This window comes from Oncorhynchus masou, chromosome 12 (assembly GCF_036934945.1).
Source record: "Oncorhynchus masou masou isolate Uvic2021 chromosome 12, UVic_Omas_1.1, whole genome shotgun sequence".
Taxonomy (NCBI): Eukaryota; Metazoa; Chordata; class Actinopteri; order Salmoniformes; family Salmonidae; genus Oncorhynchus; species Oncorhynchus masou.
The window spans coordinates 58,139,594-58,158,828 of record NC_088223.1 but is presented as its reverse complement, the minus strand read 5'-3'; the positions used below and the strand labels follow the sequence as shown (position 1 = coordinate 58,158,828).

The 19,235-nt window shown below is 43.6% G+C and overlaps 1 protein-coding gene across 2 annotated transcripts in view; it reads right to left on the bottom strand.

Annotated features, from left to right (window-relative positions):
* Positions 1-19,235, bottom strand: part of ksr1a (kinase suppressor of ras 1a) — a 48,929-nt gene that overhangs the window by 9,623 nt on the left and 20,071 nt on the right. The window contains exons 2-4 of one of the 2 annotated variants that reach the window (XM_064981368.1): positions 6,784-6,924; positions 2,705-2,852; positions 1,959-2,445 (exon numbers count right to left, since the gene is read on the bottom strand). In XM_064981368.1, coding sequence (XP_064837440.1) covers positions 1,959-2,445; positions 2,705-2,852; positions 6,784-6,924 — 776 coding nt within the window. Of the gene's footprint in view, positions 1-1,958; positions 2,446-2,704; positions 2,853-6,783; positions 6,925-19,235 lie in introns of those variants that run through there. The other variant, XM_064981369.1, reaches the window with a different exon arrangement.

Genomic DNA, 19,235 nt, shown 5'->3' with positions numbered 1-19,235 from the left:
GCAGAGAGGAGAGGAGCAAGGCAGATGGGGAAGGAGGGAGACATTAGCAGCAGGTCTTGGCACATGGCAGACTCAGCCACAACCTCCACCACAGCAGAGCACAGGCCAAAGGGCTGAACGTCCTCTGCCTGGCACTGGGTCAGGAATGCAGAGTGCTGATCCAGCAGGATGGGCTCTATACACAGTGGAAAAGGCCTGTGCCTCCCTATGCCCCCGGTCACAGTCATCAGTGTCCTCACATGATAGGTCGGTGGTCATACGGTCTACTTCTATATAAAGTATATATTCTATGTATGTATCATTAAGCTATATTATCAGTCCTGTTTAAATACTTCCATCTAGTCAGGTTCCATGCATTACGGCTGTGCTTTTCATCACTAATGCTACAGTGCCTTGCAAGTGCCTTGCAAAAATATTCACCCCCTTTGGCATTTTTCCTATTTTCTTGCATTACAACTTGTAATTTATGTAACAGACATACACAAAATAGTCCAAATTGGTGAAGTGAAATTATTTTTTAAAATTTATAACGGAAAAGTGGTGCGTGCATATGTAATGGCCAGAAAAAAAGCCATTGCTTTAAGAAAAAAAGAAGCAAACACATTTGGTGTTTGCCAAAAGGCATGTGGGAGACTCTCCAAACATATGGATGGTTAGATGACACTAAAATTGAGCTTTTTGACCATCAAGGAAAACGCTATGTCTGGCGCAAATCCAACACCTCTCATCACCCCGAGAACACATCCCTGTGGGGATGTTTTTCCATCGGCAGGGACTGTGAAACTGGTCAGATTTGAAGAAATTACGGTTGGCGCCAAATACAGAGAAAGTCTTGAGGGAAACCCGTTTCAGTCTTTAAGACTGGGATGGAGGTTCACCTTCCAGCAGGACAATGACCCTGCTAAAGCATATACTGCTAAAGCAAAACTCAAGTGGTTTAAGGGGAAGCATTTCAATGTTTTGCAATGGCCTAGTCAAAGCCCAGACCTCAATCCAATTGAGAATCTGTGTTATAACGTAAAGATTGCTGTACACCAGCGGAACCCATCCAACTTGAAGGAGCTGCAGCAGTTTTGCCATGAAGAATGGGGAAAAATCCCAGTGGCTAGATGTGCCAAGCCTATAGAGACATACCCCAAGAGACTTGCAGCTGTAATTGCTGCAAAAGGTGTCTCTACAAAGTATTTACTTTTTTTTTGGGGGGGGGGGGGGTGAATAGTTATGCACATTCAAGTTTTTTTTATTTTGTCTTATTTGTTGTTTCTTTCACAATAAAAAATATTTTTCATCTTCAAAGTGGTAGGCATGTTGTGTATATCAAATGATACAACCCCCCAAAAATCTATTTTAATTCCAGGTTGTAAGGCAACAAAATAGGAAAAATGCCAAATGGGGGTGAATACTTTCGCAAGCCACTGTACATTCACAAATTAACAGGATATTATGGATATGTGTTAGTACTGTATGCGTATCTATGTCTGTGTGGGAAAAGTGTGTGTGTGTTTCTGTGTCTTGTCCTCTGAGAATCATGCCTTAGAAATGACTCAATCTCAGGGAATCTGTGGGGGATTAGCTCTGGCCTTATACAGAACACATTAAGGCAGCAATGGGCAGGATGTGGTGTGTGTGTGTGTGTGTGTGAGTGAAAAGCCCTGTGCTTCAGTTGTAACATCATAATAAGGAAGGACAGAAGTGTGTCCCATATACAAACCGGTTCCAAGATTTTGAGCATTGTGGAAAACTGCCCAGACACTGGTCATGATGACCTCACATGCGTTGCCAAGCAAAATAATCTTTCAGAAATCTCTTGTCGAGTGGGCCACTATGATTACTGTCAAATGGACTGGATCAGTTGAAATTCTGTGCCTCCAACAACACTGTCAGACAGCATAACCCTTTACTCTAAGTCATAATGGACTGGAACTCTCACAAAGCATGGGGGGCAGGAAGTGACCTACTTGTTGGTGGGCGGCTCCTCGATGCGATTCCCCAGCTGGGACTCGTGACTCTTGCTGCGGGTCAGGGTGATGTTGGGCAGGAGGTGCATCACCTTGCGGGAGGGCGGCGGCGGGGTGCATGGGGGCTTCAGCCTGTGGCGCCTCTTGGAGGGCGGGGTGATGGGCGGGGTGGAGGTGTGGCCATAGAGTCGCCCCTGATGGGCGGCGGAGAGGGGGAAGGGGTCTGTGAAGGGGCTGTCAGCGTAAATGTACGCCCCATGGGCCTCGGGACCGGGCATTGCAGACACGGAGCCGAACCGGGTTTGGGCACAGGCGGTGCAGGGGGTGGGGGGAGTGGACGGGGTGGTGGGGGGTCGAGCTAGGGGAGAGGGGCTATGGGGGCGCATCGGACCCCCCACCAGCTGGTCGGGAGGCAGCAGCAGAGAGCCACTGTCTCGCCGGGTGGGCTCAGAGAACCAGAGTCCCCCATCCTCTCTCAGCTCCCCATCTGTAGGGGAGACACAGAACAGGGTTACAGACCATTAACACACGCCAATCAATCTTCCACCCCTCAACCCTCAACCGAGTGTCTTCTGTCCTACAATATAACCTTACCCAGGGTGGCACCCTGTTGCTTCTGACGGGGCTAATAGACCAGAAACAGCCTGGCAGAAACAGCCGAGACCAACAGTCAGTAAAACCCCACAGAGACCCCAGACTGACATGGCAGATCAGGCAGACTCTCCAGGGTACAGACAGACACCCACCTGATTCAGTGGCACTCTTCAGGCAGGAGAGGGCAGCGGTGAGCCTGGCACACTCCTCTGAAGTGGAGCCCAGTCTCCTCACAGTCTCCTGCACCTGAGAACCTGGCATCTGCAGCAAGGCATCCAGGGACAGTTTCAAGGGCACTGCCTGGAGAGAGGAGAAGAAAGAGACAAGGTCGGGGGGGGTGGGGTTATTAGTACGTCCACACAGTATCCAGTCACAACTCTCCATACAGTACAACATGTGACAGAGAAACATACAATCTGTATACATCTTACACGAGTATGCTAGAGTCCAACTCACCTATGCTGGACACAAAGGTCATCATTGTTCCTTCTCATAAACCAAAGCCAGCCAGCCCATATGTCTAACTCCAGTTATGTCCACAGAGCAGGACAGGCCAGGCCAGGCCAGAACAAGCCAGGGCAGAACAAGCCAGGGCAGAACAAGCCAGGCCAGGCAAGGAGCAGAGACCAGAAGGTACTGACTGACTGGCCAAATCCCCCTGGAGCCTCCCACCCAGAGAAGAGGTCAGACAACAAGCTGCACAATTGTGCTATTTCGTTATTTTTTTGCGTAGCTTATTTAAAAAAGAACTTATTGTGTACATTATGTTGCTGCTATCGTCTCTTATGAGCAAAAATACTCTGGGACTAAACACCTCCCTCTGCAACTGGATCCTGGACGTCCTGACGGGCCACCCCTAGGTAGTAAGAGTAGGTAACAACACGTCTGCCACGCTGATCCTTAACACTGGGGCCCCTCAGAGATGTGTACTTAATCCCCTCCTATATTCCCTGTTCACCCACAACTGCGTGGCCAAACACGACCACAACACCATCATTAAGTTTGCTGACGACACAAAAGTGGCCTGATCACCGACAATGATGAGATGGACTATAGGGAGGAGGTCAGAGAATTGGCAGTGTGGTGACAGGACAACAACCTCTCCCTCAATGTGAGAAAGACTAAGGAGCTGATCGTGGACTACAGGAAAAGGCGGGCCGAACTTGCCCCCATTAACATTGACGGGACTGTAGTGGAGCGGGGTCGAGAGTGTCCACATCACCAACTAACTATCATGGTCCAAACATACCAAGACAGTTGTGAAGAGGGCACGACAAAACCTTTTCCCCCTCAGGAGACTGAAAAGACTTGGCGTGGGCCCCCAGATCCTCAAAAGGTTCTACAGCTCTACCATCGAGAGCATCCTGACCGTTTGCATCACCACTTGTTATGGGTAGTGTGAACAGCCCAATACATCACCGGGTTCAAGCTTCCTGCCATCCAGGACTTATTTAATAGGCGGTGTCAGAGGAAACCCCATAAAATTGTCAGAGACTCCAGTCACCCAAGATATAGACTGTTTTTTCTGCTACCGCACGGCAAGCGGTACCGGAGCGCCAAGTCTAGGAACAAAAGGCTCTTCAACAGCTTCTACCCCTAATCCATAAGACTGCTGAAAAAATCATAAAATCGCCCCCGGACAATTTACATTGACCCCCCCTCCCCCCCTTTTGTACACTGTTTGTTTGTTACCTGTGCATAGTCAGTTTGCCCCCACCTACATGTACAGATTGCCTCGAATGACCTGTGCCCCCACACACTGACTCGGTACCGGTACCCCCTGTATATAGCCTCGTTATTCTTATTGTGTTACTTTTATCATTACTTTTCACTTTGGTCTCCTTGGTAAATATTTTCTTCTTCTTGAACTGCACTGTTGGTTAAGGGCTTGTAAGTAAACATTTCACGGTGAAGTCTACACTTGTTGTATTCAGCATTTGATTTGACTTGACTTTTTCCACATTTTGTTACGTTACAGCCTTATTCTAAAAATGATTCAGGAGTATTTTTTCCCATCAATATACACACAATACACCATAATGACACAGCAAAAACAGGGTTTTCTATTAAACAAAATAATGAAATATCACATTTACATTAGTATTTAGACCCTTTACTCAGTACTTTGTTGAAGCACCTTTGGCAGCGATTACAGCCTCGAATCTTCTTGGGTATGACGCTACAAGCTTGGCACACGCTACAAGCTTGGCACACCTGTATTTGGGGAGTTTCGCCCATTCTTCTCTGCAGATCCTCTCAAGCTCTGTCCGGTTGGATGGGGAGTGTCGCTGCACAGCTATTTTCAGATCTCGATCAAGTCCAGGCTCTGGCCGGGTCACTCAAGGACATTCAGAGAATTGTCCCGAAGCCACTCCTGTGTTGGCTTGGCTGTGTGCTTAGGGTCATCGTCCTGTTGGAAGGTGAACCTTCATCCCAGTCTGAAGTCCTGAGCGATCTGGAGCAGGTTCTCATCAAGGATCTGTTTGTATATTTCTCCATTCATCTTTCGGGGTGGGGGGGGGGGGGGGGGGTATGCCTGCTCCCCGTAAAGTGCTGATGTCAGCCTGGCTAGCCCTGGTCAGGTGACTCACTGGCCAGGTCTAACCCCCACTCACAGTTCATCACAGGTGTGATCACTGAGCCAAGAGGAGAGGAGCACCTTGTCCACCCCCTATTGGCCTGAAGCATATTGTGTTGATGAGAATGAACCCTGTAACCTTAGAGCTTAAACCATTGTCTCACCATCCTCAACAAGCTGAGAAGATTTTTCTCGAAATACTGTATCTAAGTCAAGAACATACTCCAGAAAGCTTCCTTTTCGAGTAACAAAAAACATTCAGTTGCTTACAGATATGTTCGACTATCGTTCCGGGTTAACATGCAGCTTGTAGGAGCAGGCTCACCCAGTTGTAAGGCTTGCAGGAGGGCTGTCACAAAGAGGCTTTTTGCATCACTTGCAATTAAGCCCATAAGATACACACAGACCTGCAAGAAGCTCTCAACCTAATATCCACAGATTGGCTGGTTATGTAATATTATGTACATAATGAATACAATGAGACAAGCTCCCTTCTTGGCTGAGTACACCCCCAAACAGTGAGCGTGCAGGCATGCAGCACTGGTGGATTCTGGGTCAGCTGTGCCTTAATGGTTCACACCATAGAGATCCTAGTATTGTAAGTCCTAATTCTATGGTTCACACTGTCACTAAAGTGGGTCACAGCACCCAGGATGCAGCAGCAAAACTGCTTGAATGGCTGACTGATGGGAGTTGTACTGTAAAGGGAACTTGTTGGATGGAAGAGGGCATCATAAAGCTCCACTATAAGCACAAAAGCCCACTGGCATCCCTGGTATTTTGTAGGCTGCATTTCTGTCCTATCCTGCTTGCCGTTTGTTCACAGGGAACAGACAGACCACTGGCCAATGAGTAAAAATATGGAGGGAGAGCATGAGAGAGACAACGTAAGAGAGATGAGAGAGACAGACAACGTAAGAGAGATGAGAGAGACAACGTACGAGAGCATCAGAGAGACAACATGAGAGAGGCAGCGTAAGAGAGCATCAGAGAGACAACATGAGAGAGGCAGCATAAGAGAGCATCAGAGAGACAACATGAGAGAGACAGCGTAAGAGACATGAGAGAGAGAGACAACGTAAGAGAGAGCATCAGAGACAACATGAGAGAGACATCGTAAGAGAGCATCAGAGAGACAACATGAGAGAGACGAGAGAGAGAGACAACGTAAGAGAGATGAGAGAGAGAACGTAAGAGAGAGCATCAGAGAGACAACATGAGAGAGACATCGTAAGAGAGATGAGAGAGAGCGACAACGTAAGAGAGAGCATAAGAGAGACATCGTAAGAGAGATGAGAGAGAGAGACAACGTAAGAGAGAGCATCAGAGAGACAATGCAAGAGAGAGCATCAGAGAGACAACATGAGAGAGAGAGAGAGAGACTGCACATTATGTACTGGCTAGGCCCCAGCCTAGCCAGTACATAATGTGCGCGCCTGGGGAGACATGCAGATACAGTAAAGCAGCAGCCAACAGTGGTGTGGTTGAGAGAGAGAGCGAGAGGAGATGAGGTTGCACGTCCTGTTAAAACTAACACAGCTCAACAACTTAACTTCAACGAATCACAACCCGCCATAGGATATCAACAGTGACACCAAACTCTATTTTTTTCAGTAATCACATACTTTCCACACACACACTTCTAGGACTTACCTCAATGAGCTCAGGTCTCAGGTTGATGGTGCGCAGCCAGTCCCCCAGCCGTGGGTAACTGTCCAAGGCCTGAGGCCTCTCTGTCTCTGGCACTTTCTGCTTACACTGCAGCTGCTTACAGATGTACTTCATCAGCTTCACCTGCAGGGGGCAACAGAAACGGCCACACAACAGATAAGGGAGGGAGGGGCAGGTTAGTGAGAAGAGAGATGAGATGAGCCTGGATAAGCTAGCTGGGAGCAGGCCAGAACCAGGGCCTGTAGGATATATACTACTCTTCCCTGTGTTGTTGTCAACTGTGTAGTTTAGCGTGACAGGAAAATATAGGTGAATTGAAAAGACCCATGAGCCTAATGGACAGTCGAACATAGCTACAGCAATTATGGCCTGCACAATTGGTATGCACACTCATTCTTTGCAGAAATAGTACATAGAAAACATTAAATACCAGGGATACATTAATTAGACATTTTAATTACACTCTGATTATATGTTGCTGAATTCTTGTCTGTGCGTCATACTTCCATAAAAAATGTCCTTGCACATGCAAATAATTTAACAACTGATTAACTAAACAGAAAACCTACAATAGACACTATATTCACTGGTAAATGAAAGCCAGAATAAGCCCCTGACAATGCCAAGCCATGTTTACAGTATGTCTATGCTGGAATTTTAACAGATCCAAAGCCACTTATCAAATATTGGACAAGGCCAAAAAAATGTAAATCCTATAAAACAAACATGGCTGCCAAAGAGACAACGAGGGAATGTCCTTAGGGCTGTTATGGTGATCGCATTACCGCCACACCAGCGGTCACAAGTCATGGCGGCAGTCAAATTCCACATGACCGCTTCGTCACGGTAACTTGGCTTCTCAAAGCTGTGATGCTGTTGATGGCCATTAGTAGCCTACCAAACTTGCTAACTACCTGGTACTCAGCACTCTATTCTCATTCTAAATCACTCTGACATTAATGCAAATGTGATTGAAAATCTAATCAAACACTTCATGAGAGCCCATGAGCTCATGTTTTGCAAAATTTCTATAGGCTATGCAATTGTATGAGAAAACAGAGTTGATGGCCTCTATTAAAAGGAGGATGTTCCCATTAGCTTTTCACAGGAAAAACATCCTCCATTCGGGAATTTAAGTGCATAGATGACATCTATTTCCCCCCCTGCCCCTGTTTTGAGACAGGTGCATGATAATGGTCCATTCTAAATCAAAACACATTTGACACATATTATTTGGCATATGTAAAGACCAGATTAAATCAAGAACATGTAATTGGGCTAACGAGTGGCGCAGCGGTCTAAGGCACTGCATCTCAGTGCTAGAGGCATCACTACAGACCCTGGTTCAATTCCAGGCTGTATCACACCCGGCCATGCTTGGGAGTCCCATAGGGTGGCACACAATTGGCCCAGTGTCGTCAGGATTAGGGTTTGGCCGGAGTAGGCTGTCATTGTAAATAAGAATTTGTTCTTAACCGACTTGCCTAGTTAAATAAAAATGTTTAAAAAAAGAACAAAAAAAGTATAATCTGATGGGTGACAATATTAGCCCATCACTTGTGAATGATATATTATCACTTGGGACTGATATATTATCACTTGTGACTGATATATTATCACTTGTGACTGATATATTATCACTTGTGACTGATATATTATCACTTGTGACTGATATATTATCACTTGTGAATGATATATTATCACTTGGGAATGATATATTATCACTTGGGATATATTATCACTTGGGGATGATATATTATCACTTGTGAATGATATATTATCACTTGTGAATGATATATTATCACTTGGGAATGATATATTATCACTTGGGAATGATATATTATCACTTGGGAATGATATATTATCACTTGGGAATGATATACTATCACTTGGGAATGATATATTATCACTTGGGACTGATATATTATCACTGATATATTATCACTTGGGGATGATATATTATCACTTGTGGATGATATATTATCACTTGTGACTGATATATTATCACTTGTGACTGATATATTATCACTTGTGACTGATATATTATCACTTGTGACTGATATATTATCACTTGTGATTGATATATTATCACTTGTGATTGATATATTATCACTTGGGACTGATATATTATCGTTTGGGTATGATATATTATCACTTGGGAATGATATATTATCACTTGGGAATGATATATTACCACTTGGGGATGATATGTTATCACTTGGGAATGATATATTATCACTTGTGAATGATATATTATCACTTGGGAATGATATATTATCACTTGGGGATGATATATTATCACTTGGGAATGATATGTTATCACTTGGGAATGATATGTTATCACTTGGGAATGATATGTTATCACTTGGGAATGATATGTTATCACTTGGGAATGATATGTTATCACTTGGGAATGATATGTTATCACTTGGGAATGATATATTAATGATATATTATCACTTGGGAATGATATATTATCACTTATCACTTGGGACTGATATATTATCACTTGAATATATATTATCACTTGGGAATGATATATTATCACTTGTTATATTATCACTTGGGAATATATTATCACTTGAATGATATATTATCATTTGATATATTATCACTTGGGAATGATATATTATCACTTGGGAATGATATATTATCACTTGGGAATGATATATTATCACTTGTGAATGATATATTATCACTTGTGAATGATATATTATCACTTGTGAATGATATATTATCACTTGGGAATGATATATTATCACTTGTGAATGATGCTTGTAAGGCAAGAAACAGAGCATGGCTTTTTTAGCGTCTTTTTCTAATCATAGCAGCACACCTCATGTAGCCTAGCCCATAGGCCTATATGTTTCGATAAGGTTTGTATTACAACTAATATGGCCAAATAACTTCTTCAAATTAAGCACAATCCTGGTTTAGAGCCTAACTGGCATACATAAGCAGCGGGTGAGTTTCAAGTTTGGGGAAGATAATTTTCACCATAAAAAATGAATCTTTATAAGAAAAGCATTATATGCATAATCTAATTTGCATTCACTTTTGAGAATTGATAGCATTTTGGAACATTCGCGCTTACAGTCTACTGTCGTGTGCGCATTGCTGCACTTATGTGAAGAAATAGCCTAATAGTTAATCAACATTTTAAGCTAAAAGTTCTGATCTGTTGTATCAGCCTAATTGCTTAAAGAATATTTTTTGATGCTAGCGGTGTATTAATTTGAGATCTATCGCATTCCACAATCTCCTTGACTATGTTTGGAAGATTTATTTCTCGCACAGAATAGGTCAACTTTTGTACTATGGGTGATAGTAAATTGACATAGGCTAGTGCTTTTGCTGTTTGTTAGTCCTGCTCATTTTGTTGGCTGACTTAAAGTAAATGTGGACAGTTCTTCCAACATCTTCAATATGCCCCTCGGAAATTGGATAAGGACGCGAGCAGTTGCGTCCCTAATGTGTTTGTCTTCACTTGTAACCTGTGAGAAAGAGCCGATCACGAGACGGGCATTGGCTAATAAGAATTGAGCTAACTGGGAGTGCCATGTGAGTGAGAGGTGCTTCTCAGCATGCAGAAGGGAATTACAATTATTATATTCAGCCCAATGGTCACTGGCCGCAAAAGGCATGGATTTCTTTAGGGGGAATTACAGCATAACAAAGGGGATGCCGCCGGGAAATTCGAGGCATTATCAAGTGCTTGTCAAATTGTGAATGAGAGACTGATGACGTGTGTGCAGCCTGCACAAAAAAAACAACGTTTTGCTGTTTTCAAATCATCATTAGAGTCGCACCATGCAGCCTTAGAAGTTATTAAAAAAATCAAAACATTTAGCCCAACTTATGTATTTCAACTAAAGTTGAAAGCTCAAAACAGAGTAGCCGCATGTGCACACTAAAATCGTTTGGAGAAAATATACTTTCGATTTTATTCAGTTATGTTCAATTGCATTCTTCCTACTATAAAATAATGCCATGGAATTCTAAGCAAATCTTGTCTGCTAAAATTAACTAGTGTAGCCCACAGCCATATGGCATAGCCAGAACAGCACCTAACATAAGAATAACTCAGAGTATGCTATTCTGTTCTTCTGAAATAGACTACATTGTCTTCATATAATGTTTCTTTAGAACTGTCAAATATAATTAATGGATTTATTGTGATGGTGTAGGTTACATGGATTTATTGTGATGGTGTAGGCTACATGGATTTATTGTGATGGTGTAGGCTACATGGATTTATTGTGATGGTGTAGGCTACATGGATTTATTGGGATGGTGTAGGCTACATGGATTTATTGTGATGTGTAGGCTACATGGATTTATTGGGATGGTGTCGGCTACATGGATTTATTGTGATGGTGTCGGCTACATGGATTTATTGTGATGGTGTAGGTTACATGGATTTATTGTGATGGTGTAGGTTACATGGATTTATTGTGATGGTGTAGGCAACATGGATTTATTGTGATGGTGTAGGCAACATGGATTTATTGTGATGGTGTAGGCTACATGGATTTATTGTGATGGTGTAGGCTACATGGATTTATTGTGATGGTGTAGGCTACATGGATTTATTGGGATGGTGTCGGCTACATGGATTTATTAGACTTTTTAAACTGTAGATGTTCGAAAAGGTCTGCATCAGTGGCTTGGAGGCTGCGTGGAAGCCAGGAGATGCTAAACGTGTTCATGTTAATTAACGGTAAATTACCGTGAGACAGGCAGTTATTTGCTTGACACATCACCGGCTGACAAAATGTCATGACCGCCACAGCCCTAAGCGGGCTTTACAGTCTTTGATGTTTGGACTGTGGTAGAACACCGGGGAGATTAAGCAGTTTCAGACACATCTATGCACACCCACACGCACACACAATCCTTCTCCCATAATGTGAGGAGAGGCCAATCTGAAACATGAATTATTCCAATCACGCAGACACACATTTATTAATTCTACAACGTGGCGTTTCTCCTCCATATATGTTCTCACACAGGCAGGCAGTTATCTGACTGGATTTTATTTTACCCTCCCTCTCTCCTTTTTTTGCTTCGCCTCCAGCAAGCAGGGCTGTCAAGTAGATATAAATAGCTGTTATTATATGGAAGGGAACAGCGAGCTGGCCTTCTCATGAGGGTGTCTGCACCGCTGGCATGGCAACCAAGTGTCATTGGAACATTGCAGCCACTGAAGGCAGGGGCATAGTGACATCACAGTCCTGGAAGACGCAAAGTTCACAGCGAGGCTAGCAGACAGCCTCACAGCCATCACTGGACTGGCCCCCGACTAAACATACCTCCCCCTCAGTGACCATGTATCAACATGTCAGCCCATGAGCTTTTGTTTTTCTAGGTGTTTAACCCAGGTATCACATTGTTCTTTCATCTGTCAAGACCGTGGGATCCATTTTTTTCTATTAAAAGACGTCATAGGCTGTTCACATAATAAACAAAACAGTGAGGATGCTTACATTGCAGAATATGTGAAAGCACTCCACCATGATCGTCTACAAACAAACAGAGCACTGGCTACCACATTCATTTTCCAGCTCTGCAGAGAGGCTGGACAGAGAGAGACAGGCCGGACAGAGACAGGCGGCTAGGGGTGAGAGGATATGCCACCCCCCTCTCCCTCTCTCCTTCTCTGAGAACAGGCAGTGGCAGCACCTCCGTGTTGTGGTGGATGGTGATGACGCAGGGAGCAGGGCAGTCTAAGGGGAGAGGAGGCTAGGCCTGTACAGCTGACACCGGGGAGGAGGGCTCGCCCGCTGAGACGGCCCTTTCACCAGCACCCAGGGCAGCAGCTTGCTGACGCACAGCAAGGCATGTTACCATTGGGGCCACTGGCCATTAAGCCAGTCATCCTTTTCACCCCCCCAGCCGCCTGTATCTGCTAATCAGCACTTTAATAAGTGAAGCCTCAGTAACTGGCCAAGATGCCATTCAGGGATGCCAAGTCCACCTCATCCTTCACCACACACAAACAGACCCCCCCCACACACACCCAGTGACTGCTAAGATTACATGCCCCTTCCCCCCATTGCTCCCTTCACCTGATATCTGATGTACTGATAAACATCACAACATCTCAAGCCCTGCTGTGTACCATCCAAACAGCACACCAGACACCACTGCCCTAATGGTGATTGCGCAAATTAACACTGGGATATCAAGAGATGTTGTATGGAACATGACAGTGGAAAAATAAAATAGATGAGACGGAAGCAAAAAAAACTATGATTAGTCTGGACGCTCACGTGGCATGTTAATGACAGTCTGAACATAGTGGTCTGTGATATAAACACCTCAGAAGTTGTCCAGAGGATGTCTGAAACTCGAGCATTACCACTACTTACTGCTGTACTTTAATATAGCAACATTGAGGACCAGGCAGTCTCCACTCCTTGTTCCGGCCTTCCCAGGTGACTACCGGATGAGTAACTCACAGCACTGTGGTATTAGTTTGCGCTAGTCTGGCCTTCTCAACTCCATGCAGTGCTGGGCTCCAGTATAGTGTGTCTCCTTATCTCCATCTGGGAGTGTCCATTACAGCAGGACGCCTTGGGCTGCAGGCCGCACCGCATGGCCATGAAATGAGCAGCGCACCGCCAGGTATCACTCTACTCCACCCACCAGCGTAGCCGCGGGAGGATGCATTTCACGGTCAAGTCTACACCTGTTGTATTCGGCACAAGTAATAAATACAATGTGATGTTTTGAGTTGTGGGTGCTAGGAGGGGTGTGCGGGGGAAGAAAAATCCCCTTTATAGTAAAGCATTGCATGCATCGAAAATCGCATTTGAGTAGTGGCATACAATGGAGCATACATGTATTTGGGGATGTTTTATTTTTGCAGGGTCTGGGTGAAAAAAATAAAAAGTGCCATTTCTAAATTAAAAGCAGACAGAGTATTTTTTTAATACCACACAAATGCCCAAATGTAGGCTACGGTAAAACTGCCTATTCAGATAGGATCATTTGTGAAACTTCCTTAATTCTTTTGTATTTAGAATCATTTGTTTTATCATCATCATCATTATTATTATTGTAGGCCTACTTATAAATCTAAATCATGTCTTTAATTATGCAAAAGGTGTTGTTTCATTATGTTGGGACATATTCATTGGTTAAATTCAGTTCGAGCTGTCTTTTTAATTGTGCTCAGTATTTAGTTTAAGACAGGTTATAAGTAGGCCTTTTGTAAAATAAATAACATTTGCCTATTGCTGTCATTTGTTGGGTACGGTAGGCAATAGCCTTCCATTCGTAGGTTTAAACCAGTTCCCAAGTGTTTTGTTTGCTTCTGTTGAGCCATTTTCTTTGGACAAATTAAGTTCCAGCTGTAATGTTGTGTTTGCTGTGATATAATATCGGCTCATATTTCCCAAATAAACAAATGGCTCGACTTAGTTTTGATATTAACTTTTGTGATGGTTTGGTGTGGCTATTAGCCTATTATACAGCAGGCCTATTATATGAAGGCAGTGCGCACCTGCACTGCATCGGACTCTGACAGATGATCTTGAGGTGAGGAAGAATGTTTTAAGCCTACCAGAGTTAATCCTATAATTTAACAATGTAATACTTATCTTTATAAAAAATATTGTGATCGAAAAATTGCGAATGAGACTTTCTGTAGGCCTATATCTTTACACAGTAGCATATCTGACAAGGATAAAGAGATGTTGGTGTTGGTATCGCAGCATGTCACCGGCATATCTCCATCTCTCTCTGGGGCTCGGCCTAAGATTCTCTTCCTTTATCTATATACTTAACAAAAATACAAACACGAAACAATTTCAAAGATTTCACTGAGTTACATTTCGTAAGGAAATCGGGTACGCACACACACACACACAAAAAAACGGAAGTTTACATACACTTAGGTTGGAGTCATTAAAACTTGTTTTTCAACCACTCCGCAAATTTCTTTTTAACAAACTATAGTTTTGGCAAGTCAGTTAGGACATCTACTTTGTGCATGACACAAGTCATTTTTCCAACAATTGTTTACAGACAGATTATTTCACTTCATCACAATTCCAGTGGGTCAGAGGTTTACGTACACTAAATTGACTGTGCATTTAAACAGCTTGGAAAATTCCAGAAAATTATGTTACGGCTTTATAAGCTTCTGATAGGCTAATTGACATCATGAGTCGATTGGAGGTGTACCTGTGGATGTATTTCAAGGCCTACCTTCAAACTCAGTGCCTCTTCGCATGACATCATGGGAAAATCAAAAGAAATCAACCAAGACCTCGAGAAAAATATTGTAGACCCCCACAAGTCTGGTTCATCCTTGGGAGCAATTTCCAAATGCCTGAAGGTACCACGTTCATCTGTACAAACAATAGTACGCAAGAATAAACACCATGGGACCACGCAGCCGTCATACCGCTCAGGAAGGAGATGCATTATGTCCTCTAGAGATGAACGTACTTTGGGGCGAAAAGTGCAAATCAATCCCAAAACAACAGCAAAGGACCTTGTGAAGATGCTGGAGGAAACAGGTGCAAAAGTATCTATATCCACAGTAAAACAAGTCCTATATCGACATAAGCTGAAAGGCCGCTCAGCAAGCAAGAAGCCACTGCTCCAAAACAGCCATAAAAAAGCCAGACTTCGGTTTGCAACTCCACATGGGGACAAAGATCGTACTTTTTGGAGAAATGTCCTCTGGTCTGATGAAACACAAATAGAACTGTTTGGCCATAATGACCACCGTTACGTTTGGAGGAAAAAGGGGGAGGCTTGCAAGCTGAAGAACACCATCCCAATCGTGAAGCACGGGGATGGCAGCATCATGTTGTGGGGGTGCTGTGCTGCAGGAGGGACTGGTGCACTTTACGAAATAGATGGCATCATGAGGGGGAATTATGTGGATATATTGAAGCAACATCTCAAGACATCAGTCAGGAAGATAAAACTTGGTCCCAAATGGGTCAAATGGACAATGACCCCAAGCACACTTCCAAAGTTGTGGCAAAATGGACGACAAAGTGAAGGTATTGGAGTGGCCATCACAAGCCCTGATCTCAATCCGATAGAAAATTTGTGGGCAGAACTGAAAAAGCATGTACGAGCAAGGAGGTCTACAAACCTGACTCAGTTACACCAGCTCTGTCAGGGGGAATGGGTCAAAATTCACCCAACTTATTGTGGGAAGCTTGTGGAAGGCTACCCAAAACGTTTGACCTAAGTTAAACATTTTAAAGGCAATGCTACCAAATACTAATTGAGTGTATTTAAAACTTCTGACCCACTGGGAATGTGATGAAATAAATAAAAGCTGAAATAAATCATTCTCTCTACTATTATTCTGACATTTCAAATTCTTAAAATAAAGTGGTGATCCTAACTGACCTAAGACAGGGAATATTTACTAGGATTAAATGTCAGGAATTGTGAAAAACTGAGTTTAAATGCATTTGGCTAAGGTGTATGTAAACTTCTGATTTCAACTGTACACACACACACACACACACACACACACACACACACACACACACACACACACACACACACACACACACACACACACACACACACACACACACACACAAAAATAAGTGCAACATGTAAAGTGTTGGTCCCATATTTCATGCTCTAAAATAAAAGATCACAGAATTTTTCCACACACACAGAATGTTGTGCACAAATTTGTTTTACGCTTGAGGCGTCACTACAGACTCCCTGGTTCGGGGTGGTGCCCAATCGGCCCAGCGTCGTCCGGGTTTGGAGGGGGTAGGCCGTCATTGTAAATAAGGATTTGTTCTTAATGGAATTGCCTAGTTAAATAAGAGGTTACATTTAAACGTTCAAATTTAAAAAATACAGATGAAATAAGTAATGACAAACTTCACAGGGTGGTGAAAGTGCACGGCGATCTTGATGCTCCTTTCCAATAAATACTGAGGGTCTTATTCTGGTGACATGATGATCAATGCTTGACTGACGTTTGACAAATAAAACTATTATCACTCAGCCATCTGCATTATAATCTCATCACTGTACCCACACAGTACTGTACCCACACAGGCTACCTGCCTACCTGCACTGTACCCACACAGGCTACCTGCACTGTACCCACACAGGCTACCTGCACTGTACCCACACAGTCTACCTGCACTGTACCCACACAGTCTACCTGCACTGTACCCACACAGTCTACCTGCACTGTACCCACACAGGCTACCTGCACTGTACCCACACAGTCTACCTGCACTGTACCCACACAGGCTACCCTGTACACAGTCTACCTGCACTGTACCCACACAGTCTACCTGCACTGTACCCACACAGTCTACCTGCACTGTACCCACACAGTCTACCTGCACTGTACCCACACAGTCTACCTGCACTGTACCCACACAGGCAACCTGCACTGTACCCACACAGGCAACCTGCACTGTACCCACACAGTCTAGCTGCACTGTATCTGTGAGCTGTTGGCTAATGCACACGTGCCAAGACCAGAGTAGACACGTTTGCTATTTAACACAACAGTTTGTGTGACAACTATCGGTACATGAAAACCTAAGCTAAAAAGTAATGTGTGCACCAAGTCATCACACAATTTGTTATCCCCAACAAGTCAGTTTGGTGGAAACATATCACTGGTGAAAAAAAATCTGCATATTTTCTTAAAGCGGATTATAGAATATTCACATGAAAACCTGTTGCCAATTGGATGGAAACCTAGTTAGTAACACTGACTCAACCAATGATGCAGAGGAAGCATAGGCTACTCATCAGTGATGGCCAATGCGCTCATGCCACTATCTCCAGATAAGCTACGTTGAAAAACAGTGCGGTTTACTCAGAATCGCTCAAAGGTTGAGAAAAGAAGTGGTTTGCTTCTACAGACAGATCAGTCTTCTCTTTTCAGAAGTAGGTATTTGCTTTCCAAACGGTAGGCCTACGTTTCTCTCGTGATTGTATTTAGATTTTTGTGAAAGGCAAACTGACCGCTGCACCCAAACATAGAAAAAGAATCCATAGATGGCAGTTCCTATTCAAGTCAGGACGGGAAGCCATTGCAAGTGTAGCTATTAGTTTAACAGTAAAAGTGCCAGGGTTAGAGGTTCCAAAATCTGTCTATGATTATATCGATGGCCACAACGCAACAAGCTGTTCTATATTTGGTGTATTATTTGGAATAATTGTATTAATGTCTGTTCAGACAGGAGTAATCGAAGAAGAACAATTAAGAATTTTTTTTTTTTTCAATTTATCAGGGGGCGCACCCCAGCACCCGTACTTTTCACAGCTATGCCCACCAGTCACCTCTCGAGTGCTGGAGATACAATGAGCTAAGCATGCCTTTTCTCAGCTCATTCACTCACACACGTAGTACACACTGTAGAAACATAGACACACTTTGGGCGAGAGAAAGTGCGGCCTTGGGATGAAAGAGACAGCTTGGCTCTTCGGCAGCGGTTAACAAAGGCCTCTCCACTGCAGGCGAGAGGAAAGAGTAGGAGAGAGAGAAGGGAGCATAGAGGAAGAGAGGAAAGGAGAAAGGGCGTCTGGAGGAGGACCTGAGGAGGGGTCAGGTCAACAGCCTGGGCAAAGGGGCCCTCCATAGACCACTCCAGCTCCTCGGCTGCCAGACAAGTACTAATTGTACTGAGGGCATAGATCGCCCTCCTCAATAAAAGCTCAATTTTTAGTCTTCCCCTGGACGTGTGACTGGGAGAAAGAAACCCAGTCTATTTGAGAAGTGAATAATCTGAAAGTGTGCTAAAGAGAGTTGACTTGAAGAGAACTGGATATGATCTGACATTGCTCGTCCATATATTTATTTATTGTTAATTCCATTCCTTTACTTAGATGTGTGTGTATTGTTGTGAAATTGTTAGATATTACTTGTTAGATATAACTGCACTGTTGGAGCTAGAAACACAAGCATTTCACTACACCCGCAATAACATCTGCTAAACACATGGATGTGACAATACAATTTGATTTGAGCAACAAACTCAGACAGAAGGCCAAATATGAATAGGTAGCAGCATTTTCTTTTTGACTAGACCCATTGAAGCCACAATGGTATGATGTCCAGTGAAGGTAATAGTATATTACTGAATCACTTCCAATATAGACTGTCTGACAGGGCTGGTTAAAGGGAGCCCTATCCTATTCATATAGGCTACCATGCCCACAACTCCTTATATTGACACAATGTGTCTGGACTTAAACCATTCTTCTGGGTGCAGGCATTTGACCTTTGAGGTTAGCCAATGAGAGGCCTCATGCTGTGGGTGGACAAGAGGGCCAGTAAGCTTCTTCTTGCCGACAACAAGCTCTCTTCACTGTATCTCTTCTCTTCTTTTAGTGGAGTGACAGGATGTGAGCTGAAATTGAGAAGATCTACATGACATTTCCCACAGAGCAGGAATGACACTAGATTCATT